A 26,628-nucleotide genomic window follows, 5' to 3' on the forward strand; every position below is an offset into this window, starting at 1 on the left:
TTGCTATCACAAGAGCCAAGCACAAACTGGTCATGGTGGGTTGTGTTCCATCCCTGTGCTGCTATCCTCCCTTGGAGAAGCTCCTCTGCCATTTGCAGTCCCAGGCAATGATATCCTTTTCCTCCACGCTGGTTTGGGAAAGGGGAAAGGTAAGACTGACTTACTGAGATTTGAGGTAAGGATGGGAAGGTCTTTGATTATTTAGTGATGGGCAACACAGCACAAAATGTGCTGATTAAATTTGCCAGATGTATACTTGAGATCAAGCTAGTGGATGGATTTAGAACCTTTTCTGTAGATAGAAAAATGCTGCTAGCAAGGATTTTCTTGCTATTTTCTAAGTCCGTGAGAGACTTTTCACTCTCACAGAAGAGGTAGCAGGGAATGTAAACAACCAAACACCTGCAGCCTTGAAAAGTCTTGTTTATGGTATAGTAGAAAAATATTTTGACGATGGATGTTTTAGGATTTTAGCCAATCACCCCCAAGGGCTGGCTGATCCTTTGTCCAATTAGACTATGAAGAAAAAAGTCTATAAAAGAGTTTTAAAAATAATTAAATAAATCAATCTTGCTGCACAATTCCTGCCTGCTGGATCTTCTCTCCTCCTTCTCCCTATGGCTGCGGGACACGGTGATATACCCTAGGGCCTAGGCCTGCAGTAATACTTCTCTGTCTTTGAAAGCAGAAAATGTCAGTGCTGACTTGCAGGTCAACTTTGACATAATTTTTTGATTTTGAAGACTGAATTTTTAATTTTTAATGCTTTTGCATTTTTTTCCCATGATCATTCTAGTTTCTTGGCATCTTAACGTCAGTGTGATTGCTTTCTTCCACTTAACACATGTTTCATGAATAATCTTGGTGGAAAGGAAAATAGTGTCACTTTCAGATGACTTGGTAATTGTTTCTTTCTCTCTGACATTGTCCTGAGTAAGCTTTAACTATTGCTGTTTCCATCTCCTATTTAAACAGCAAGAGCCTTGTTAGCTGCTTTTTTTGCAAACACCAATGCATATTCAAACAGGTTTTGTGAAAGCAAAATGTTGTTAAAATTCTTCCTTAACTTGCCACATCTTGAATCTTCCAGCCGGAGCTCATGAAAGTATCCACAAGTGTAACATCTTATGAGTGTGAAGATGGAAAGTTTTACAGGCCTTTGTACCTTTTCTTCTGCTGTTCTTTAATGGAAATAACTGATTATTGGGGTATCAGTGCTGATGGGCACTGTTCAGTCTGGAGGCAGCCAAAACAGGAAACATTCAATTATTTTGGAAGTTTCCTTTCAGTAAAATAACAAACATTTATTGAAAAAGCTGATGGTTACAGTGCTACTAAAGCTCCCACCTTACTTGTGACAAACCAGAAATTTGAAGCACTCTGTTCTTTCCACTACTGGATAATTGCTATATTCTCTTTTACCTTGATGAACTGTTATCTGCATAAGTGAGTGGGGAAACACTTGAAGAGGAAGGGAGTGTAAACCATTGTTGTATTGAGTCACAGTTTTCTGGGCTCGGTTTGATTTTAAAAACTTGAAAATGTAGTTTACATACAATTATTCCATCTGTTAGAATTCCTAATTAAGGTGCTGTGTTGTGCTGTTTGGAAAAAAAATAGGAAAAAGTTCCTCTTCTTCAAAGCCTCACATTGTCCTTTGAAGTCTACTGTTTTTAAAAATGCTGAAGTCTTTTATATTTATATACATAATGTAATTAATCTCTCATGTGAAGATCCCTTGATGACATTTCTAATCTCTTGATTTTGCATACATCAGGGAGATATGTGATGCTGATTCACTTAGTTCCCTATTATTAACTAATGTGTTAAGCAGATCAATCTGAAGTGAAATGCTTCATAGTAGAACTCTGTTTTCAGTTTATCTGATCTGTAGTCTTTAAAACAAAAATTTCCCTGAAAACAAAACTAGAGGTGCATCTTGCTGACTAAGACGTTTACATGCTCAGGTTCTGTTTTTTTAAAGATGATGGCATATAAACAACGGAAAACACCTTTAACCTGAGAGATCTGTTCTAATTTCTTTAAGCTACCTCATATTCTAGACTGAAGAGACTGAGGAGTTTCTTTCCAAGGTTGCTGGTGGAAACATCAATTTTTTTGATTCTTCAGAATCATTAGCATTTATTTTCTCTTGGATCAATATCAAGTAGCTGTGTGCATATAGTTGCAGACAAATTTGTTAAATGTGAGCATTTTCACTTTTTAAAACTACTCCCTAACTTTTTGTAATGTTTGAAATAATAAAAGTTTGCTGTTGGTTTTGTTACAGTTGTTTATACTTTGCTAATACTTCGCTTTATAAAGGCAAATATTTTGAACAGTACAACAATAATTTGAATAGTTGACAGGATATCCTCCTTTTTCAGGTGAATATACATGCTTCATCAACTGTGTCTGTGCTCTGGCTCTTTCAAAAGACGAAAAAAATAGGGTAAAATATACTCTCTATTATAGCAGTGACATCAGAATACTTTTTTAGAAGAGATTTTTTGTCCCTGTATTTAGGATCTATGTGTAGAAAACTCTTAAGATTTGGCTAATCTGTTTTCTTACACCAAGTAATGCTTATCCAGGAAATGGTGTGCATGCTAATAAAAGCTTAAGAAATAAATTAGAGGTATTGCCATCCCATCATGAAGTTGCATGAGAAACAAACACAAGAACATTTCCTTATCTACTTCTAAAATGCATCCTTGCTTCTAGTCATGTGGTAAAAATTAGATTGAGCAGCAGTCTACAGATGAAACCATGTTTTGCTCTGGTAGTCTCAAACAAAATTTGAGATGTGATTCTCCAAAACACTTCATGTTTTAATGAATACATAGCAAGTGAGTATCTTCTAGCAGTAAAGGACCACTTTTTCTGTGTGCTGCCTTTAAAGCAGCTTCCTCATGCAGAAGCAGCCATAGATGCTGCTGGAAAACCTGCAGATGCATGCCTAATATGTTATATGCTGCTGGGATTCTCAAAAATGAAAAAAAAAAGGAAGCTGTTTTATGCCTGACTAGTAAAATCAGGGCATGACTATTACAACCGTTGAATGTTTAAATGTATAGATTCCTTTTTCCTTTTAAGAGGTGGGAATGGTGGCTATAAGAAGTGTCCCTGTCACTATGTCCCTGTCACTATGGGCAACATCCCTGTGTTGCCCTTGTCCTTTGGTCCTCCCTTGCAGACCCAGGCAGTGATATCCTTTCTGCTGTTTTGTGTGCAGTCTCTGAAGCTGGGCAAGGTGAAGAACACCTTTTTATTTTACAGGTTGATGGTTAACCTTGCCCAAAAAGGGGAGAGGAAAGAATAATTATTAAGCAGACCGTATTGTAGTGCTCAGGGTGCAGTAAGCATCAACTGAGATCCCATCTGGATGTGACAAATATGCTTGGTGATAAACACCATAGCGTATTTTGGTTCTTTTCTAGTCAGGTTCACATTTTAGGGCTTTTTAAAATTAAACCCCAAAAACTTACTTTTTTTTTTTAATACTGGTTTTGATTCCCAGCACGTTACCTTTGAAGGTACTGAACTCACAGATTTTTCTAGAACATTACTATTTATCCTGATACATGTTATCCAGTGCTAGAGAATTATTATTTGGAATAAATGCTAGGGATATAAGCTTTATGTCACAAGAGAACGGTAGAGAAGCCTCAAGTTTGTGCTGCTTGATTGTGCTTAGCTCATGTCCGAGCCTTCCTGTGCCGAAGGCTGCCCTGGCGCTCTTGCCCATCCCTGCGGCCGATGCCGCCCTCCCGGCGGGCAGCTGGGGCCGGGCGCGGTGCGGCAGTGCCCGAGGCGGAGGGGCTATCGCGATAGGGCCGGGGGCGGGTCCTCCCGCCGCCGGGGGCGCCGCGCCGCGCGGGCGGAGGGGCGGGAGGAGCCGCGGGCCCGCACGGAGCGGCTGCGGCGGCGGCTCCTCCTCTCCAGCCATGGGTGAGCGGGGCTGCGGCGCCGGGAGCGGGGCCGGGATGGGCTGGGGGGTCTCCGGGGAACGCGGGGCTGAGGCTCGGGCCGAGGGGCGCGGGCACGGGGCGGTGTCGGGGCCCCGCGGTGCGTGCGGTGCCTCGGTGTGCGGGCACCGCGCCGGGAGGGCTGCGGCCGGCGGGGAGAGGCTCCCGCTGCGCTCCCGCTGCCGCAGGGACAGCGCCTTCAGCCCGCGGTCGGAGCGGCTGCGCGCCGGGGCTCGGCTGCTCATCCAGCCGGGGAGGAATGTCGCCTCCTAGGCCGAGCCCCTCGTCAGACCCGGTGGTGCTGGCGACAGCAGTGCCACCTGCAAATAGCCCTTTCGGGGGCTGCTGCTTCGGGGAGAAGAGCTCTGCAGAGCTTGTTTTGCTGTCTGTGCAGTACCCCGTAGAGTACTCGAGCAGCAGCTACGATTTAGGATTTCACACACGATGTTAAATTCTAAATCTTGATTTTAAATTTAAAAAAATTTGTTTATCATTTATTTTTTAAGAAGCAGGTGAAAAAAACCATGCAGGTACGCTGCACTTAAAAACAGACCTAAAATGCATTTCACCTCAGGAAGAACAGACAAGAGGGCTGATAATTAAAAGGATAGCAGACATAGAAGTCTGTCTGAGGAGGATCAGCTCCAGAAGTCAAAATGAGGTCACCTGACAAAGGAATTTGTATGATGCCTTTAGGGAAATAGACAGGATATGTAGCAAGGGAGAGCTACCCACCTGAAGTCTGCATTGAGCAAGGCGTTTCCTACACTAACACTTGTATTTAATACTGTCAGTAGCAAAGCTAATAAAAAAGCAGGATGTGTACTTTGCCAGCACAAAGGCTCCTGTTGTTGCAAGCCTCCTCCTGTCCCAGCCAGGGATGCTGTGCTGGTGGCTGCTCCTGGTGGGGTTGATCAGTCCCCAGCAGCTGAGCAGGAAGGAAGAGACAAACCAGTGGGCTGTGGCTGCTGAGTACAGTTTTGCCAGAGCCCTGTCTCTAATTATCTCTGAGTGTTTTCTAATGTCTTGTGAGGTTTTCTGTTGAAGTACTGGGGAACTATAAAAGTAGTTTTTAAGGCTGTCTCAGGTACATAATCTCAGTCTTTTTTTTTTTTTTTTTCCTAGAAAGCAGAGATAGGTTATGTTGTATGATAGTAGGGTAGTTGGGTATTTGGCAGGCAACTAGGGAAACGGAATACTAGAAAGTAATGTCCAGGGTTTCTAGTATCTAATCCCTAAATGCCTAAACTGTGCAGGAAATGACACAAGTAGTTTCATTGCTGTTGAGCTGAGAAAATATCCATTTGTTATGATGATTTGGGCTCTTTGTGCTTTCTGATGTGCAAACAGATAAGGCCCTATACCTGTACTCAGATTTGCAGAGGAACAGGCTCACGTTTTTTCCTCAGATGCTTATATTTTGACATCTGTGTCTCAATGTCTCAAAAAAAAAAGTGGGTTTTTTTTACTTCATTTGTTGGATTTAATTAAACAGTAAATCATCAACTCTTTTGTTTCTTTCCAGGTTACTTTGATCATAGTGAATAAACAGAGGCTTGTTTTGTCTCTGAGAAAATAGTCTGGCCTGAACGCTTGACTTGTTTCATTATAAATGAAAATAAGCTTAAGAATTTCCTGAGCACTCTGTTTTCAGTAGCAGGAGTTCTGAGAAGAGGAACCTTGTCCATTCTGTCAGACTAAGATGATTGTAAAAAGCTGTGGGCTTTTTACTGACTAGATTTAATCCCCAATTGTATTTTTGCAGTGTACACTTGGTAAAGTTTATCAAAAATTTCAAGTTAAAGCAAAACCTTTAATTTTTAAGATTTTCCATGTAGAAAATACTTTGTGGCTAGATGAGAAACTGAATTTTCAGTAGGTAATATTTTCTAGAAAATGCTCCTGGTTTAGTCGCAGAGACTCTGTACAGCCTGAGAAGGAAGGCATGTGTTCGTGTCACTGTGAAATTAAAGCTACAGTGGAAAGTGATAATATATAAAAAGTGTGATGTCTGCTTCTGTAGGTAGGCTGTAATACACCAAATAAATACATAAATTAATAGGAAGGCTGCTTTGATACCATGGGAGGGGCACTGGTTGCAGCCATGCATCAGTTTGGAGTGCAGCAGAGGTGCTGTGTTAAATTGCAGTGACTTGGCTGCTTCTGAGACCTGGTGAGACAACATGGTACCTAAGAACTCTCGGGACTTCATTCACCTATTAAAACACTAGGAATGTGTTTTCCGTGGGATGCTTTTCTATGACATGGTGGTTTATAGCACCTACTGAATTGTTCTGTTGAGTTTATTAGGTTAAGGTAAGTTTTTCTTTGAACAAGGCAGCTATGAAGCACTTTATTTCTTTGTGTCACTCTAACACTTGAACCGTAACATTTTTTTCTCTGTTGTCTTAGCTGTAAAGGACCCTACAGCTGTAGAAAGAGCAAATTTATTGAACATGGCTAAATTGAGTATCAAAGGACTCATTGAATCAGCCTTGAGCTTTGGGCGCACTCTGGATTCTGACTACCCACCTTTGCAGCAGTTCTTTGTTGTCATGGAGCACTGCCTGAAGCATGGCCTGAAAGGTGTGGAAATTGGTCTAGCTGCATATTTCTCATCCCAAACATGCCATTTTTCTTCCTTTCTTTCTTGAAGTAGGTAAAAAAATATGTAGTGTTGCATAAAGAATTGAAAAATATGCAAATTGTCACCTTTTATAATGAATAGTGTAATTATTAATTCTTCACATATATTTCCACATTTACCAACTTGGTTTTTTGTACACCATTTGTTGTAAGCGGTCCAGGGATTACCACAGCTGCATGTGTGTATTTAGCGTATATTTTTAGCTAAACGTCCTTTCTATATTAATTTTATTTCAGCACATCGATTTTATATTCACAGCAAAGTAATTTAGAAGTTGGCTTTGGATACTGGTGAGCTGACCAGTGTCTCAGTTAGGAATTATCTGGAAGTCTGGACTCAGCAGTTAACCTTTTCACACACCAGCTAGTTTGAAGGAAGCTACTCCAGTAATTTCAATTAATTCAGTTACTTGATTTTTCTTTTTGTAGTAAGAAAATCCTTTCTAAGTTACAATAAAACCATCTGGGGTCCTCTGGAACTTGTGGAGAAATTATATCCAGAAGCTGAGGAAATAGCAGCAAGTGTCAGAGATTTGCCTGGCCTTAAGTAAGTAGTATTGGTAAAATGCAGCAGGAAAATAAAGGACCTGACTGAGAATCTGCAGCTGTCTCATGATTTTATTTGGCATTAATCAAGCCTTTGAACAGCTACCACATGATGTTGGGGGAGAGCACAGGTGAATGGAAGGTGTATAACAGCAATGCAAAAAGGAGCAGGTTGTGTATCACTCACTCCTGCAATCTAGAACTGCAGCAAACATTAATGAGTGCAGGTAGCAAAGGCTCTATAAAACCAAAAGGTGACATACCAAAGAGGAAAGAATTAGGCAGCTTTTCAGATTCTTCCCTGCAGTGTCCTACTCAGAAGTAAATTTATTCTCCTCCCATTCCACTGCACTCTGCTTTTGTATTTATCTTTATAATTGACCATACATGAAATTCCAAAAGGGCTTGGTTATGCTGTGATTGGTATATGGCAGCATAAGGATTCTAATTTATAGGTTTAGACCTTATCTAAAGCACATAGGCATGTAAATTTTTTTATTATTATTATTATTATTATTATTATTATTATTATTATTATTATTATTATTTACTCTTGTGGCAGGCCAGAGGAAATAATAACCTTTGCCAAGGTTACTCTCTTCTTATCTTAATACAACTTGTGAAGGTTTTTTTTTTTTCGTTTATGTGCTTACCACTTGTAAGTATGCAAGCACTAGAAGAGGAAGTTGTAAAGGTCTAGGTGTACTTTGCTGGATATAAGTGTTTGCCAGTTACATCTGTTTTCATGGTTTTTTGCATTGTCTTCCTAAGATAGCCCTGAATTTGTACACTAGTAAAGGTAGGATTCAGAAAGTGTTGGGTAGAGCCAGAGAGTAGGATTGGGAAGGGAAGCTGCCATGGTGGCTTGTGATGGGCATTCAATTCATTTTCTTGCACTTCCCCTGAACTCTTTATAAACAAATTGCAGAAAGGAGTCCCAACAGTTGCAAATATTTTACTTCAGCAGAAAACAGGACTTTCAAGATTATCAGGTTCTTGTGCATTCTATACTCCTGTTTTTTCCAGGGTCTGCTCCCAAGCTCAGCTGAGTAGTTTAAAATTTTTCTGTTGTCCCAAAGCTTGGAGTCAAAGCCTAAACATTATGGCTTTTCAGATGGTGATGCTCAACTAATAGTTTAAAATACCCCTTCAGAAACACCAATTGCTCCACCAGTAGACTAATAAGGTGTTAAAGACCGTGATTTAATCAATATGTTATTAATTTGGGACTGTTTGTCTTCATACCCTTTGTTTCAGGACACCGCTGGGCCGTGCCCGGGCCTGGTTACGGTTAGCACTGATGCAGAAGAAAATGGCCGATTATCTTCGCTGTTTAATCATTCAGAGAGATCTCCTCAGGTAAACAATTAATTAGATTTTGTTTGCAATTTGTTTTTAGAGGTTTAGTCTCCTAAAAAATAATCCTGTGTTCCCCCACCGTGCAGAACTAGCGCTGAAAACCTCTGGAGAGGAGGTGAATTCATCCCTACATCCCTACTATGCGTGTGGTTTCCACTGAGCTGCCATTGCACAGAGGGCTCTTGCTTTGAACTTTGCTTTCACAGTTCTAACACTGGCATTGTTCGCTTCTAGTATAACTTTTCCTGTCTGATGGAGTAATTAAAGCACAAACAGCGAAGGATACTTCTCATCTTAATTTCAATTTTATAAGCTATACGTATTTTTAAGATTTACTTTGTATGCCTAGATAATGCTGGTTTGTCAGGATGTCACTGGTGTTCAGCAGCTATGGGCTTTTCCATTGGAAACACAGTTTGTTACATAAAATCTAAAATTTTATTTAAAATGTGCAAGGAGGAGAAAGTCCTGATATTCTTTTGTTTAGTGAAGTATTTATATTTTATAAACCTTTTTAGCATTTCAGCCATTTATGCTTCTCTTTAATCCATGTAATCTCTTCCTTGGCTCCTTGAATTTCAAGCATGTATTCATTAAATTCCAGACATTGTTTCACACAAGGTAATTTTTTACCATTCTTCTTTTGCGCTGCTTGCTTCTTAACAACTTAAGAGTTGTCTGACTCAGTGTGGCCAAACATCCGTTTGTTGCAGTATCTCTTCAAAACTGGCTAATAGCAGGTGTAGGGTAGAGCCTTTTCTGGGGTTTTTGGGTTTTCCTTTTAAAGGCAAAGTAAATCTTATTACCCCCACCCCCCAACAATGTCTCAGCCATCTGGAGCCAAAGGCAGTATCCTTGTTTTTAATAGTCTCTGAGACAAACCATGCACTTTGAATTTTTAAATATTTATGAGGTGAAAGTATGGGCAGGCACAGTTCATCTTTAAGGATGTTGTAGTAAGGCTAGAATAAGAGAAATTTAGATGTGTATGTCACTTATTATTAATTTACTGGATGTATATATAATGAATAAATCAGTAAGATGCAATTTTCTGCTTTAACACAGTGAGTTTTATGAGTATCACGCACTAATGATGGAGGAAGAAGGAGCAGTTATTGTTGGGCTGTTAGTTGGGCTAAATGTGATCGATGCCAACCTGTGTGTGAAGGGAGAAGATCTGGATTCACAAGTAAGTCCATCCAGGTAAAGCAATGTATGTGCAATCTGTGAGATTTTCCTGTGCAGTGAATTTTGTTACTTTGGAGTTGTGACTTGTTAGAAATCTTCATAGAGACTGTTCAGGGTGTGATGATCCAGCTGCTGGATCTGTGGGGCTGTTGCCTTACCCCCTTATCACCAGCTGGGTCAGACGTTTAGATTGAGATAATGGTCAGAGTGCAAGGGTGAAGTTTTGTGCTTTGTCCTCAAATGGGAGCTGTTGTAGCAATGCAGAGCTCTTTCCATCTCACTTGTGTGACCCATCTTTTTCCTCTGTGGGACAAGGATAGTTCCATGATCAGTTTACCCTGCTTGGTTCATTTATTGTTGTTCTGGGACATCACAGGGATGATACAAGGACCTGAAACAAACACTCACTTATGACCTCATAAGAGGGTGACTACTTTGATTCTGCAAAGCAAGACTTGGAATTCTTCCTGCTTTACAACGGGCTTTGACTTTTAACCTTAATCTTTTCCAAGAAAATATTAACAGATTCTGTTTAAAGGCAGATACACCTGTATTTGTAAATAAATGTGGACTGTGTTCAGCCCTGATTTTTTTTTTCAGCTTCTTTGTGGAAAAAAATCATAATAGTTTAAGTGGTTATTACTATATTCAGTATGTATTTGATGAAAAAACAGTTCCTCTGGGAAAGAAAAATCACAGCTAATTGGGTGTGTGTGCTTTTGAATCATGTGGTTAACTTGTCCTCAGTTGTTTGTTCTAGTTACTGTCTAGTATTGGTTTCAGGCACTGATCTTGTGTAAAAGAAAATATAACATCAACAGGCCTGTAATTACAGAAAACTTATCAACTTGCTCTTCCATGTTGAGAATTAAATGTGTATTATGGATCACAAAATCTGTTGCTAGCTATGCCTCTGTTATCCAGGTCATTTGGTGGCCTTGCTGCATGAGAGATAAAACTCGATTTGAGAAGGTAGTAGTGGCTGTGCAGATGAGATTCTGAATGCAATTTGTCCAAATCTGACATTTGTAAAATATCCAGAATTATTCTGCTTGTGAAGAGTAGTATGAAGAAGGCACATTCTCAGAGAAGCCAGAAGCAGCAGGTTTTATTGAGCAGAAAGGGAAACTTCTGGAGCTTGATGGAAGTCATAGCCAGGAGTGTAGTTTTGGCATGTTAAAAAAATACTGCTCAGTCGTGAAATGTGTTTGTGCAGCCATAGTGAATTGATTTAAGGTAACTTTTAGAGATAGAACATTTCACCTTATTTAATAGTGATGGTATTTTGCTTTAATAGGAAAAATATATTTTAAAAAAGTTTTTGGAGGAGAGATTTTTAGAAAAGACATGGAAAGAACAAACAGGATCCTGACAGGAGAGCATTGTATAAACCAAGTAAACACTAAACTTAGTAAAATCTTGTTTAAAGTGTTATAGTTCAGGTTTTTCAGCTTCTGGCTGAAAGTGGACGAATCTTAAAAATGCTGTAACTGAGGTTTTATCAATTACATAAGTACAAGGCTGTAAATACCAACAGCCAAATAACCATACAGTTATTTGTATGATATGAAGCTGTACCTTTGCTTTCCACTAGGTTGGGGTGATTGATTTCTCTGTGTATTTGAAGAGTGATGATGACATTGGGGGTAAAGAAAGGTATGTCCTCACAAAATACCTCCTAATTTTGCATGTTAACAATTTCTTGGCTGGGGCCTGTTCTTTTAGAAATAAGTCTCGTTCCCTTAAGATGAAATCTTCTGATCCTGAGAAAAATGCCCCAGTGTGTTGTTCTGTGTTACTAGTCAGCTGGAAGAATATTTGCAGTCTGAAGGAAACCTCAGCAGCATCACTACTGCCCCCAAGTAGTGGAGGCTCGCCAGGTGGCAGTGAAAAGGAACCTACAGGCATTTAAGCCCTCAGCTTGGGGTTTGGTAGGTGTTTAAAAGAGCCAGAGTTATGGCAGAGTAAATAAACATCCTTATCCTTCTCAGACTGTGTAGGTTATGTTTCATGTAGAGAAATCATTTGCAGTTAAAGCATTGGATTTTTTTGTGTCTCACTGATATATTGCCTTCATGAGTGTGAGATGAAGTTGCTTCCTTTCTTTTTAAGAACACGATTAAGATGGACATTTGCATATGGTAAATATGTGTATTTTCAGTCCATAGTTTAGCACAGCATGTTGTTAAAGTTAATTTTATTTTGTACTTGCTTTAGAAATGTACAGATTGCTGCAATATTGGACCAAAAGAATTATGTTGAGGAACTAAACAGGCAACTGAAGTAAGTATTACTTTGAAGTATGGGTGTCAGGGCAGGCTTACGGGTAAATGCCTTTTGTACCACAGCTTTGTGAGAGAACTTCAGAGAAAGAGCTGCAAATTCTTCATGTTTAGGCTGAAGATTTAGTGAAGTAGGAAAAGACACTCTTCTGGAGACACTCAGGAAGTGTCAGTTTTCATGCTTTTGGACAGTCAAAACCTTTATTCTTCAAAGAAACACAAAACCAGCAGGCCAGAGTGGTGAACGTCCTCATGATTCATAACTTCATGGGAAGGAAAAGCTTGGTCTGGATTCTAACTGTGTTCTATTTAACAGTTTGTCAGAAGTAGTTTTGAGTGTTCTGGTGAATCTGTATATTTTTATTTCTTTGCCTTTCAGAATATTTTAGTTTTTTGCTTTAATGCCTAGGACTGAAATTGAATAAGCTCGTTGCTTGCTAGAAGCTACTTGTATGTGGTAGGTTGTGGTTCCTGTTGAAACAATTTTCAGGAAAGCAGCATTTTCCCCTTACTTTGCTGGATGTAACAAACCTAGTCCACCACTGTGTTTGTTACTGTGAATATAGAAGAACAGTGATTTAAATTCTATGAGGAGTATTGTACAAAACAAAACAGTCTGAGGAGCTAAAAAGCTAAAAAACCCCAACAAACCAAAACCAAACAACAAAGCCACAAAGAACTTCTGTAGAATCTGTAGCACAGGTGATCTGGATCCTTTTTGAAATGTAATCATCTTTTAAAGTTTTTAATGCTGGTAATCTGGACTGTTGGTTGCTATAAGGCTCCTGTTGGAGTAAGGATATTCTGCTCTGAAATGTTGTCACTGAGCAGAAACCTTAACAGCACAGAAAATCTGAGCAAAATGAAAGAAAATGAGGAGAAAGGAACTACCACAAGTAAGAACAGTGGTTATTTGTTTGATGCCATTATCCAGGTGAGCCTCTGTGTGTTCTCGTATGCTGGTTTATGCATAGAATTTCCTGCCAGATCAGTGATTCAGCAACTCTCCTCTGTTTTACTTCAGTTCCGCTGTTCCTTTTTAGACATCCTAAAATGCATTAATCTTCTCTTCCCTGATGTTCTTAATGAACTGGCAACTTCCGAGGACACCACAGAGAAATATGTGAAAAAGTAAATGGTGTTACAGAATAGGTTTTCTGTTTCCCTGTGTGTGAAGTGCAGCCAAAAAAAAGGTGCTTCCTGTAGAAGTAGGCAATCAGGTTATGGAAAAGGCCTGGATGTAATTTGATACTGTAAAAAACAACAGAGTAATAAAAGGCAATAAAGTTCTGATGAGACTCCTAAATAAAGTCAAGAAGCATCAAGAAAGAGCCTGAGGACAAATCTCAAAAAAATGTGGAGAAACAAATGATTTTGTAAAAGGAATGCGTTTTGGAGGAAGAGAATCTGGAGAATGGTTTTGTTATATTGGCGAAAGAACACTGGGATTGTCTTTTAAGGGAACTTGTTTTTCTTTTGGATGCAATATAGTTGTGAGGATAAAGGAAGGGGAGAGCACATGGGAAGTTTTAGCCAACCAGGAGTTTGAGTTAGAGGGATGACATTGAGAGTTGGAAAGAAGTACATAAATGTTCAACAAAGGAGAGTAATTTTCTTAGGAAAACCTCCAATAATGGGAACAGACCTCTTAGCTCTTAACCATTAATCACTGTACCTTGCATTAAAGCTTTTGAGCTTGGTTGAATGGGTTTTGATGTAATCTTGAACACCATTGTTTCTTTTTCTCTTTCAGTAGCACAGTTAGCAGTCTACATGCAAGAGTTGACTCACTGGAGAAGTCAAACACTAAACTGATTGAAGAGGTACTATTTTATTTTAGTAATGTATAGCATATTATTTTCTCTCAAAGACTGTTTTTCTAAATATACTTGCATTATTTTAATCTATGGAAGTTCTGGATAATATGTTCAGATACCTTTATTTTGGCCTAACGAAGAGGGGCAGCCACTGCAGGGCTTTGAAGTCAGCTTGCCAGGTAGCCTCTAGCATCAGTAAATTAATTCTGTAGAATGTTACAGTTTCCAACTTCGGAAAAAATGAGAAGAGAATCCTTTCTTAATGCCAGATGTCAGTCTGATTTGTGCAGATGACTAGTCCAGAATGGATGACACCAGTTGCTACAAAGAGACAAAAGTAGTTCACCAAGCAATTTCTGTTCCAGTTCTCAGCTGTAGCCAAAGGATTGTTTCTTGCTTGTTTACTGTGTGCTTATATACAGGTTTTAGATTTGTCTAGTTCTGGGTTTGTGTTTATAGCCTATATTTCTGGTTACCTTTAATGCTTGACTGGTTTCCAATATTTTTAGCTTTATAAGACAGAGCACCTTTTTAAGGTAATGAAGTGGAAAATTGAAAACTCTAAATTCAGCTGCTGAAGGGATAGCTAGCTCACTCTGTGAATAACGTACCCAGATAGAGTGAAAACATTTTTTCTGAGTGTTAATTCTCAGAGTGTTCTGGTTCCTTTACAAGCCTTCAGCCCAGTTGTCCACCTGTTTTGATTCTTTGGCTTATAATTCTGACATTAAAGTGTATATACTGTAGGGCCCAGTTATAAAGTGTCATCTTTTGTAAATATGTTCGTTTTTCATGTGGAGGAGGCTTTCTTATGTAAGCTGCTCCGTATGATATATTAAGATGCCAAAAAAAGGAAATAAACCAGGATGAACTTGAAGCCAAGTGGAAAGAAAAAGTTGAGGATGAGGAATGAGAGTTGAGGGTCTTTAAGTCATAATGTATCTTTAAGTCATAATGAAGCAATGAAACGAAAGCATGTTCTTCACCAGACATGAAACAGTGAAGTATCCTGAACATGCTGCTGCTGTGTAATGAAAATGACTCATTACTAAAACCAGGAGCTTTATGTTTTCTTTAAAAACAACTAATCCTCTGTTTGGCAGACAGGGAGAATAGAGCAGAGTGTGTCTTGGTCTTGCATTCATCAGAATATTTTTTTCTTTATTTCTACTCAAAAAAGTGAGCTTTTTTGTTTGTTTCTTTTCAGTTAGCAATAGCCAAAAACAATATAATTAAACTTCAGGAAGAAAACCATCAATTAAGGAGTGAAAATACTCTGATTTTAATGAAGACGCAGCATCATCTAGAGGTATGTTAGTTTTACCACTTCTAATATTTTAACATAATGTGGTTAATTTTTGTTCTAAATTTGTACATCTTGTCTTGAAGTAAGCTTAACATGTCCAAATCTGAAATAACTTTCATGAGGGAAAGGACCTATTAAATCTGTGGAGTTTTATAAATGGCATAAGTAAATTAAAATTCTAGGACACTAGATTGTTTTATTATCTTATGTATATTTTGCATATTCAAGTGACACTGAAGGAGGACAGTACTGCAGTATAGATGTTAATATTACTCAATTCTCATTTCAATTCTCAAACCAATGGCCACAGAGCAGAAACAGCTCTATGTTTATCCCATGCTTGGAGAATGTGTTTGTAGGCTTTTCTTTATCTTCCTCACAAGTGTTATAATTTATGCCATTAAACTGCAGAACTTGCAATGAAGAAAGATAGAACCTCTGTATCTTTGTAGGCAACTAAAGTGGATGTTGAAGCAGAGCTTCAGACATACAAACACTCGAGGCAGGGCTTGGATGAGATGTACAATGAAGCACGCAGGCAGCTCCGGGAGGAGGCACAGCTGCGACAGGTGAGGGTTCCCTGGCACTGCGCCTCTGCAGCAGACTGCGCTGCAGAACGCTCAGTGTAGGAATATTTCTACTTTTGTTGAGTTTAGATGCTGCCTTTAATTTACTTCAATAGCCTTTTCTCTAACTGCCTATAATAAAAAGGGAATTTTTACAGAGCATCAATATTTCTATAATAATATTGCTGAAGAACAGTAAAAACCCCACATTTTTCTTTGATAAATTTTTAGGTGAGTTTTTAGCAATACTGTATGCTCTCTATCTATGCTAAATCTTTCTTGTGAAAATACAAATACTTTAGTTCTATTTTTGTAATTAATATATAGGCAACTCTGTGCAACATTGGCAGGGTAATTTATTGAAATATGAGTTGTCTTCTCCCAAAGTTAAAAAGCCCCATTGGTCAGTTAGTGTATGAGTGTAACATGTATGGGTAATTTGCAAAGCTAAAGAGGGGCAGAATTTCTGAAGTGGTAAAATAGGTGGTGCTGCAGCTCTGTTGGAGTTTCAAAACAGAAATAAAATGTTACATAATTATTTAAATACTTTGTGTTGCATTGTGCTTGTGTTTTATAGGATATGGAGAATGAGCTAGTGGTTCAAGTTAGTATGAAACACGAGATAGAGCTTGCCATGAAGTTGCTGGAGAAAGATATCCATGAGAAGCAGGACACCCTCATCGGCCTGCGGCAGCAGCTTGATGAAGTTAAAGCAATTAATGTGGAAATGTACCAAAAGCTGCAGGTAAAGGGACAATCTGCTGTTAAACTGCTGAAAGGATCAAAGGGAGAGAAATGCTTTATTACCATTCTGTTCAGTTGAATGCTGCTGGTCCCTGGTTTGGTTTCCTTGCGCTTCTTAGGTCAGCTTGACATTTTGGAACATTACCCATGCAAACATAACTTCACAAAAAGAAGTTCTTAAGGCAGTCACTTTCTGGGTTTAGGCAAGAAAAAAGTGTGAGGATAAGATCATGGCCTAATAATATCCTATGTGAAACAGAGAGAGTAACAGTGTACTGGAGCAATGACTTTTCTTTGGCCTGCGTTGTATTAAAAAGCCAGAAGAATGTAGGCACATAGTGGAGAGTTGAAGAGAAGCCCTGACCTTCCAAAGTAAGGGAAGGAAGACAAGATTATGTTAAATGGAAAAAGCTAATTACACTTTTGGGTTTATTTTTAATTCTGTTAACAAATTAAAAAAATCTCTAACAATGAAATCCCTTTTTTGGGAGAATATGGATCTCAGAGACCCCAAATGCAGTTAACAAATGACCAAATACCAATGAGTTATTTATGCTGAACATGAATTTGATGTATGGAATAAATTATGAAAACCAGCACAAGAAACCAGACAGATCTGTGGCAGAATGAGGGGAAAAAATTAGGACGCTGCGGAGAGACAATTGAGGTGATGGACAAGGGATTCTACTTTTGCATCTGCAAGTGTGAGGAAACTGGACCGGAGGTAGAGAAATAGAAATAGAGCTGGAGAAAAAAATACGAAGAGAATATTCTCCAGTGTTAGGATCTGTGGGGGTTTGATTTGTCGGAGAACCTTGGTGATTTTCTGGACTGAGCATCTTAGCTCTTTATTGGTAAGGTTCTGAAGGGCTACTTGGTCACTGAATTTAAGTTGATTTCCAAACTGATTAACTAAGGAAGGAAACCAAAGGGGAACATTTTTACTTATTGAATATTAAATAGCATCTACGCTTGTAAAGTATAAAACTACAAATTTTCTAGGCATAAGATTTTACATACTGTCCTCAAGGGTTTTTAGAAGGCAATCTTTAAAAAGAATCAAAACCTGAAGCCATTTCAACATTTTCCCCTTCAGATACCGAAGAAAAAGCCCCCATGAGATAGTGGTGTAATTATACCAATTTCAGTTTTAACCTCTTTTATAACACAGGTTTCTGAAGATGCTATGAAAGAAAAGAATGAAATAATTAGTCGGTTAGAGGATAAGACCAATCAAATTAATGCAACTATGAAACAACTAGAACAAAGGTACAGCCCCATCTTTGTTTCTCTTCATTCATTACTCCAACCCCTTACATCCTACTGCATTCCTACAGCCATTGAAATGTAATTTTCAACTAGAACATTTACACCAGACTTTTCTGAAGCTTCTAATTAGTGCTTTGCTGTTGGATTTTTTTTTTCTGTTTGACAAACACACTCACTTTAAATACAAACTTAATCTTTCAGTTTTCTTCCTCTACCATCTTTCTTCTGGTCCTAGGTTTTTATGCTGATATCAGAAGCTGTTCTTTCAGTTGTTTCAAAATTCTGATTCATTATTGCCTACTTTTTTTTCCCCACCTGAATGAAATGCAATAGAAACTGAAGCATTAATCTTGCTTATACTTAAGCATATGCTTAATATAAACATTAATGCCTTCAAGGATCACTGGTTGTTTGCTGAAGCTGTTGTAATTGTTGTCCATTGCTTTGGAAGTGCCATTATTTTCAATGACTTAATGAGTTTTCATGCTGAAAGGTTGAAAAGTGAAAGACTAAAATTCCAAAATTCAAATTTACATTATGGTTAGACTGCATGTACTACATAATATTAAAATGTGATTCATATGTTTTAATTTAGTGGCCTTATATGCAACATTAACCTTTTTAATTGTAAAATATAACATATCCATAAGCCCTGTCATGTCGGTGTTTGACATGTCTTTTTTTTCATTTAAATCTGATTATGAAAAACATGCTTATGTATTAAAAAAATTAGTGACATGAATATTCTTTTATTGACATCCTTTTTTCCTCTTTTTTCTTTTTCTTTTTATTCTTTTATCCCAATTTTTGTTTTTACTGTTTTGCTGCCTTCATCTGTCTTTGATTTTTGTCCACTGCATTCATGAAGTGACAAAGATCTGTTAACTCAAACTAGGACTATTGCAATGTCATTCGTCAAATGTGCCAGCAATGAGGCTCAGCACCAGTATAAACTTGTCAAGGATATATCATTCTGAAAGCTCCTCCAGATCTCTTGTGTTGAAATTATTGCTGATAAAATAGGACTTCAGAATTTTCCAATTAAAACTTTAAAGTGGTATTAGAAATCCTGCACTGTAACTGATCGTAGCTGGGTTCTGTTTTGTTTTCTGAAAGAACATCATCTCCGATCTCACTTTACCCCTCCTAAAAAAAACAAAAAAGAGAGAAAAAAAAGTAAATTACTACACTATTATTAAGCAAATGTAAGCTAGTTTTCTAATGCTATTGAATCACTTCTTTGTCAAATTTTATTTTAAGAGGTTAGATATCTTTACTTTGACTGTACATTTTTATGACGCTTGTTTCTAATTAGTGATTTTTCTGATTCTTTGGTACTAGAGATTTAAAAAGTAGCCCTTCTGGCTAATACTTCCCTTCTCCCCTGCTTATTCTTTTCACTTTTAGGCTGTATTTATCCCAAAAGCACGCTCTCTGTTGGGTTTTGTGGTTGTAACTAGCACTGTTTCTTAAACAGAGTGACAGGAGTTTGAGGGAAGGAGTTGAGCTCTATCAGAATGATGGATGTAAGAAAAGAGGGTGGTGTCAGCATCTATGTTCTGTGTGTACAGTGAAGGAATGATAGGCTTTGGGCATCAAGCAGTTAAAGCACAGTTCCATCTCCCTGATGTCATGTGGGGTAAAATATTCTCATAGAGTGAAAATGTGTTTGGAGCCTGATTTGTGTGGGACTCCAGACAGAGACAGAGCGCTCCAGCAAAGTCCGTAGCTGTGACTCCTGCCTAGCACAGCTGCCCTGGTGTAGGTGTAGTAGTGAGTAGGATTTACAATTAGGGCCCAGATCCTGAACCTGCCTAACCTGTTTGTCAGCTGAGGATCTTGCCTGGCTGTGTGTACACTGAGATCAGCACCTGTGGTTGTGCCCAAACCCTTTTCCCTCCCTCCACGCATCATTAGGCAGCCTTTACAACTCATATTTCTGCTATGAGCTGCTGCTTGCCTGCACTGCAGAAAGAAGAGTTTAGGCTGCTGACTGCCCTTAATACGCTTCCTGATGTTTGCTCGGAGTTTGTAGTGGAAGTTGACTGGGAAAATAATCTGTGTTTTGCAGCAGAAGGGGATGTGTTTGAAAAAGTGGGGACAGGATGCAATAACACAGAAAGGATTTCTACTGCATGGTTATGTACTAGCTTATTCCTTGGTTTGGAGGCAGAAAAAGCCTTTAACATGAGCTGGCTACTGAAAAATAAAAATAAGTATCTTCCATCTGCAAAGAAAACCCAAATCAGAAACACTGAATAAGAACAACAGGTAGACCATAGCAGAAAGGGGAGCCTTACCCATCTCACTGTCATTATGCAAACAAGTATCTGCCCCAGTATCATCTGAATGGCAAATCCAGCTGCAAACTGGGGCCAGCTCAGCATCTGCCTGAATTTCAGCAGAGCAGCCAGCCCTGGCTCTGGGCTAGGGGATGGTGCTGCAGCTTCTGGGTAGCAAGCTCCCTTTCTGCCTTGCTTGTGGAAACAACTGTGCAGTTGATTTTGTGATTTAGGAAAGTGTTTAACGTGCTTTTGGTGTTGATGTCTTCTGTAGTTTCATTCAGCTTCTGCACAGGGGAGGGACCTGCTTTTCCCAATACTGTCCTTCCCACGTTTTGGCCCTCTGTGCACTACCATTGCAAATGTGACTGAGAGCATTCTTAAAACCCCTGGGATAGTTAAGTGAGATAGCGCACCCTTTATAAGGTAGTTTCACTCCAGCCTTTTTCACTTGTTTACTGGCAGCTTTTGGAAACTCCCTCTGGTGCAACTTCATGAGCAGAAGCACAAATGCAAACATGTTGCTGACACATCTTTTTTTTAGCTGACACTGCAAGTTGGGATTTGTTCTGTTTGGTGAGTGGCTGGGAAGGGAGAAACCAACCATCTCACTGATTTCTCCCACCACTTACCTGAGAGGCCCTTAGAACAGTTTTGCAGAACATGGTGCATCAGATGGGGACATTCAGTGGTATTTTACAGGTGCTTGTGTTCTCCAGACAGGTGCAACCATGATACAGCACAAGTCCCCTTTCAGTACATTTACTTTTGTTACATTACATACACCTTTTTTTGGTTTGAAGAGGTAACCAGAGAGGAGCCACAGTGAACTAATGCATTCCAAGGGAAGTGTCAGCTGAACAAACCTGGAATTCAGAAATAAAAGATTAAATCAAAAAACAATCCCTCATTTCTTGATTAATCATTTTTATTTGTCTATAATATGGAGCTATTTTAACCAGTGTAAGAATGCATTATTTTTAATACAGACTATTTAAATTAATTATGATGTAGTTGAGGTAGTTCTATAAATGTAGTGGGACCTGTCAGGTTGTATTTTGTTGTGTTAGGCTAGTTAAGTTTTTTGCTGTCTGATTGCAGTGCTCTGTATGCAACCTTATGCCTCAATTGTTTTGAGCTGCTTTTGCACAACACATGCTCTGCCCTGTCTTAATGGGTGATTAGTGCAAGCCAAGTACAGGATTTACTTGGGGGAAAAAAAAGCTTCAAAAATAACATATGAACATATGCTAAAGGAAAAAGAAAAGCATCAAGTTAAATGCTTCAATTCTAAAATATGTATCATGCTTTGGCACCTGTTATTCATGAGCATAAAATAAAACAGTGATTACTTACAGTGATTACTCTCTTACTATATGCAAACCCAGGAGCTAGTTCCCTAGGCATTGTATGGACTTCTCGTTTGAGTTTGTGAGTTTCCCCCAAACTTTGTTTTTATTTAGAAATGTTTCTATTTCCCCATTTTTCTTTTATTTGTCTTCTTCACCCTCTACACCCTAGTTCTAGCTTCAGTTTTACCCAAAGTTGATTTGAATTACACCAGATTGCAGCAAGCAGAGAAGGCTCAAATGGAGGCTGAGGCTGAGGATGAGAAACTTAAACAGGAGTATGTGAATAAATCTGAAAGCCTGCAGAACGAATTCTCCCAGAAGGAGAAACAGCTGTGAGTATTTCTTTCCTGTTTGGAAAAATGCACGGCAGTAAACATTCTACATTGCAATATGTCCTCTGTCCTAATACAGGCTGGTTGTTGTTAAATGGTTTTGAACAGAATGTAAATACTAAAGGTCTTTATGTTAGGTACTGGCAAGGCAGATGGAAATATGTCATTCCAAGAAAGCCAAGCTGGCTTTGGATGCCTCTAAAATGACATACAGCTTGAAAGGAAGGGGAAGAACAGCATTATTTCTTGGCTAAAAGTGCCAGCTTAATTCAGTAGGAAATTATCCTAAGTGAGGGAAATATGTAGTGGAGTAGTAGTAAAACACGCTTTAACAAAGCCCACAAGTAACTTAAAATGGCATAACAGTGGTTTGGTTTATCCAGCTTAAGAATAAGGTAGAAGGGGTTTAACGACCTCTGCACAGGAAATAAAAAGTGAAAATCCACTGGAGTCATAAAAGTTAAAAACTAATGTAATTGCCAACCCTCTAGTCTTTCTCCCGTTACATCCTTCAGTACTAATTTAAATCAATATGTAATGTTAAAAGCTCCCTGTAAGGACAGGTGTTTTCCGTCTTTGGGAAGATAAAGTATCAGTTATTTAAGTAAATCTCTGGCACAAAGATTGGGGCTTAAAAATTAGTGATTTCCAATCCAGCTATTAGCACTCCCCTGCCTCTGAGAACTCTGAATGTTAATACACTTGTTCAACTGTCATGACAAATGTTCACTTTACTACCACAGTCACCTCTGCAGATTTGGGCAAAAGAACAGTTCAGACCCCAGCCTTAGAATTCTGCAGTTCTGAAACCTCCAGGTCATGTTCACTTCTTTTCCAGCCAGATGCTGTGGTAGTGTCCCAAAATGTAAGTCTTTCCTTTAAAAGTGGGTTTGGTTTTAAAAGAGGAAAATTAATGTGGATGTAGGTTTCCCATCAAAAGACCTTGCATGAATACTCTGAGATTTTTTTTTCCTCTTCTACTGTTTTGGCACAGTTTAGATCTAGAAGGTTGAGCAGTGTGCTTCCACTCTTTGCATTCTCCATAACATTCTAAACACCAACTCTTCTGTGAAACCAATACTAAAATTCCAGCTAGAACGGGTCTTCCATCAGAGTAGTCCTAATTCCTTTAACTGAAGTTCAGTTAAGTTGATAGAATCTGTATGCCTCTTTATGCTGAACCTCACCTGTGTAGAAAGCTCAATAAAAATATTAATTTAAAGTCCTTCCCCTTTATTTTCAGTTCTGTTCAAAATGCTGTAAACCTTAGTCTAAAATAGAAGATTCACATCCAAGGGTGTAAAATTAAATAACTTTTATGGTATCAGAGATATCTGCAATCATTGCCTGCATCACCAATGACACTGTGGTTGGTTTGGTTTATTTTAGAAACAAGCTGTATAAAGTTAAGGGGCTTTGCCTTATGCATGTTTTAAAAATACTTCAGAATTTTGTGATTAGTTGTCTCTTATTCATTTCAAAGGTCAGCTCTTCAAAATTATGCCATGTTCTTGGTCCTTTAAATAAACTTACTTTGAAAAGCATTTGTGAGTGACAGTGCTTTGTTTATTACACTGGTATCTAAAATATCATTATATTGACACATTATTTCTGTTTTAGAAAACATGTAAGTTAATAGTTTATTATGATAATAGTCTATTGCACGCAGAAATAAACTTGGTCTTGTTTTTAAAAATGATACTGTTGTGCACAGTGATTTTTGTTCTGTTTTGTTTTCTCTGTTCTAGGCTTCAGCTGGAAACAGATTTGAAGATAGAGAAAGAGTGGCGGCAAACCCTAGAGGATGATCTTCAAAAGGAAAAGGAAACTGTATCTCATCTGAGAACAGAGACCCAAGAAATAGTTAATCTTAAGAAAGTAAATTCTGGAGCAAATTTTTACTAGTAATTTAGAAATTGACTGCAAAGTTAATTATGGACTTAGACATGGTATTTTAAAAAAATTCTGCAAATATATAAGAAAAATTACATTAATGTATTCTCACAAATAGAATAAGGAAAAAAGTGGGCTTTTTACTCCCCATTTAGTCCTCAGAGGAGAACTCAGTACTTTGGATAAGGAAAAATGAAATAGTTGTTTTCCCTTCTCATTTGTGTTGAAGGCTCTGCCTTCTCAGTGTAGGCCAGAAAGTGCTTCAGCTTTTCTCTGACTCCATACCCATGGCTCTCTAGTGGTCTTGGGCTCTCCAGTCAGTTGGGTTTATTTTCTTCCTCGAGTAGGCTACAGAAGCAGAAATGCTTCTTTATCTCTTGGAGTCTAAGAGAGTTTAATCCTGAGCAGTTGCTGTTCAGGTTGGATTTGGAACCTTAATAGTGTGAGGGACCTGGCTTTCTCAGCAAGAGCAGCTTCAGTAGGAGCAGCTTTCTAGGCAGTAGGGCAAACACAATTTGAGAATAATTTGGTTTAATTTTATTTTGTTTGTTTTGTTTTAAGGAATTCCTTAAACTTCAGGAAAAGAACAAGCAACTGAAAAGCATATGTGAAGACCAAGAAGCTGCTCTCCAAGAACTGGCATCCAAGCTGAGCGAGTAATTTCATTATTCATGATCATTTATACATATTATTTTTGTCATGTAAACTTGAATTAAGAAAAATAGTGGGACAGTGGTCATGCATATTAGACAGTATATGACAATATTATTATCAGAAGTCAGTATGTCTAGTTAGGTCAGGCCTGTTAATTTTTATTTTTGGCTGGTGGGGTACCTGTAAGTTCCTGGGTAATGACAGTGCTGTGAACAGAAAATCCTGGTTTGAAGGGCATTAGGCTTTGTTCTGCAGTGAGAACAGTTGCCTGGTTTGCCATTTGTGGCAATCCCAGAAGAGCTTCGAGGAGAAGGTAACAGCTCTGGCTCCAGCAGGGCAGTGCTGATCTTCTTGAGCCCCAGCCAGACACCAAGCCCCACACAGCTGCCCACTCACTTCCCCACTGTTTGCACCAGGGAGAGAGAATTGGAAAGGTAAAAGCTGGAAAACTCATTGAGGGTTGAGATAAAGACAATTTAGTAGGGAAAAGAACAGCCACACTTGCAAGCAAAGCAAAACAAGGAATTAATTCAGTGCTTCCCATGGGCAGGCAGGTGTTCGACCACCCCCAGGAGAGCAGGGCCCCATCACGTGGAATGGTGACTTGGGAAGACAAAACTCCATCACTCCAAACCTTGGCGTGCCCCCCCACCCCCCTTCCTCCTCCTTTCCCCCACTGGATATACTGAGCATGATGATCAGCTACATGGTCTGGAATGCCCCTTTGATCAGTGGGGTCCTCTGTCCCAGCTGTGTCCCCTCCCAGCTTCCCATCACCCCCAGTCTCCTCCCCAGCGTGGCCCTACAGGGAGCAGAAAAGGCCTTGGCTCTGTGTAAACCCTGCTCAGCAATAACAGCAACATCTCTGTGTTATCAACCTGTGTTCAGCACAAATCCAAAACACAGACCCTGCAGCCCCTGGGAAGGAAATGAACTCTATCCCAGGCAGAACCAGCATAGTCTGTAGAGGATGGAAGGGGTCACCTGGCCAGCCCCACTCTCCTTATTTTTACATGGTATTGAGGTTTCATTTAATCATCTCTGTCTTCTCAGTAGTTCTCCTGTGATTTATGTGGCCTTTGATGCCCTATAGAATAACTTTGTGTGTGTCTCCCATGACTCAGTTCTCAGTGGGTTGGCACTGGATGGCTGTGGGGAGGCTGCTTCCTCCGTGATGACATCATGTGGTCTTCTTCAGAGGACTTGGCTTAAAATTTTTTAAGTTCTCAAACCAGATTTTTAAGTTGTTAGAGCATAACTGACCATGTAGAAGTTTGAAACAGCATTATCTTATTCTTTAGATCAAAGCTGAAAATAGAAGATATAAAAGAAGCGAACAAGGCATTGCAGGTCAGTAGCATTTTGAGAAAATAAACTTTTTTTTAACTGTTCTTTTTGAAATCTTTCATAAGATTGAGAAGACTTCTCTCCAAGAGCGACTACTCCAGAGAGGCTCATTGTATGATTTCTCCAGTGGGAGAGAACCACAGACTCCATGTAACCCCCTGGAAAAAGCCCTTGTTTGATGCACAGCTATGCATTTTGGCACTTTTCTTGCCATGGCACACACCCTTCTCTAATTTACAGAGTGTATCTGGGACAGAATGTGTAGCCAGCTGAGCTTAAACAGATAGTACTCCTCTGTGATCAGTAAATATTTGATCATCCTAGGAAATAAGTAAACTTGTAGCACCAAAGCTGTTAAAATGTGATGTGTAATGTTGACAGGTTTGGGACTTTCTAAAGACAGCAGGGAGCACTTGAGAGCAGAGATTTTTGTCTGCACGTTTGATAATCTGGTGTCACCTGGTACATTACTGCAGTCTGAGTAAAAGTGTCTGAAATGGTTGAGCAGATTCCTGGGTTTATTAAATGGTTTAAACAGAAGGAAATTGACAGTTCTTGATACTGTCCTGGTTGGTTTTGGTTCCCTGCATCCTGAGGACTGTTCCCATGTGATGAGCAGGGACATAGGCTTCACTCTGAGGCTTGGATGCCTTACTGTTCTTCCAGCTCAGCCATTTCCCAGCTTTACTATGTTCTCTTTGCACCTATGCTCTGTCTTGGCCCCTAAGGTTTTGCAGTGTTTTGGAGCAGTCCTGTGCTGCTTTAGAGTGTCTTTGTGACATTACACTGGTCCCAGGGCACTGAGCATTCAAACAGTGAATGTTCTGCTCTTGGTTTGTCTTGTCCCCTGGAGCTCAAAGTTTGACTTCATCAGATACATAAAATTATGATAATTTTTTCTCCAGGGCCAGGTTTGGTTGAAGGACAAAGAGGCCACTCATTGCAAGCTATGTGAAAAGGAATTTTCACTTTCCAAAAGGAAGGTAAAACTTAAAACAAAATTTCTCCCAACTTGTTCACAAGTATTATGTAATTATTAATTATCTTAGAGGTGTGGCATGAAATGTCAGTGATCAG

At 39.1% G+C, this 26,628-nt stretch overlaps 1 protein-coding gene across 2 annotated transcripts in view; it reads left to right on the forward strand.

The window, feature by feature from the left end:
* The first annotated feature begins 36 nt into the window (after positions 1 to 36).
* Positions 37 to 26,628, forward strand: part of RUFY2 (RUN and FYVE domain containing 2) — a 28,330-nt gene continuing 1,738 nt past the window's right edge. The window contains exons 1-17 of one of the 2 annotated variants that reach the window (XM_082286158.1): positions 37 to 149; positions 6,381 to 6,554; positions 7,044 to 7,161; positions 8,418 to 8,519; positions 9,585 to 9,708; positions 11,302 to 11,363; positions 11,925 to 11,990; positions 13,743 to 13,812; positions 15,014 to 15,115; positions 15,565 to 15,681; positions 16,256 to 16,423; positions 17,594 to 17,691; positions 21,538 to 21,657; positions 23,406 to 23,535; positions 24,112 to 24,206; positions 25,506 to 25,554; positions 26,457 to 26,534. In XM_082286158.1, the coding sequence (XP_082142284.1) occupies positions 6,425 to 6,554; positions 7,044 to 7,161; positions 8,418 to 8,519; positions 9,585 to 9,708; positions 11,302 to 11,363; positions 11,925 to 11,990; positions 13,743 to 13,812; positions 15,014 to 15,115; positions 15,565 to 15,681; positions 16,256 to 16,423; positions 17,594 to 17,691; positions 21,538 to 21,657; positions 23,406 to 23,535; positions 24,112 to 24,206; positions 25,506 to 25,554; positions 26,457 to 26,534 (1,629 nt within the window). In that variant the 5' untranslated portion in view covers positions 37 to 149; positions 6,381 to 6,424. Of the gene's footprint in view, positions 150 to 6,380; positions 6,624 to 7,043; positions 7,162 to 8,417; positions 8,520 to 9,584; positions 9,709 to 11,301; positions 11,364 to 11,924; positions 11,991 to 13,742; positions 13,813 to 15,013; positions 15,116 to 15,564; positions 15,682 to 16,255; positions 16,424 to 17,593; positions 17,692 to 21,537; positions 21,658 to 23,405; positions 23,536 to 24,111; positions 24,207 to 25,505; positions 25,555 to 26,456; positions 26,535 to 26,628 lie in introns of those variants that run through there. The other variant, XM_082286159.1, reaches the window with a different exon arrangement.

This window comes from Coloeus monedula (genome assembly GCF_965178545.1).
Source record: "Coloeus monedula genome assembly, chromosome: 8".
Taxonomy (NCBI): domain Eukaryota; kingdom Metazoa; phylum Chordata; class Aves; order Passeriformes; family Corvidae; genus Coloeus; species Coloeus monedula.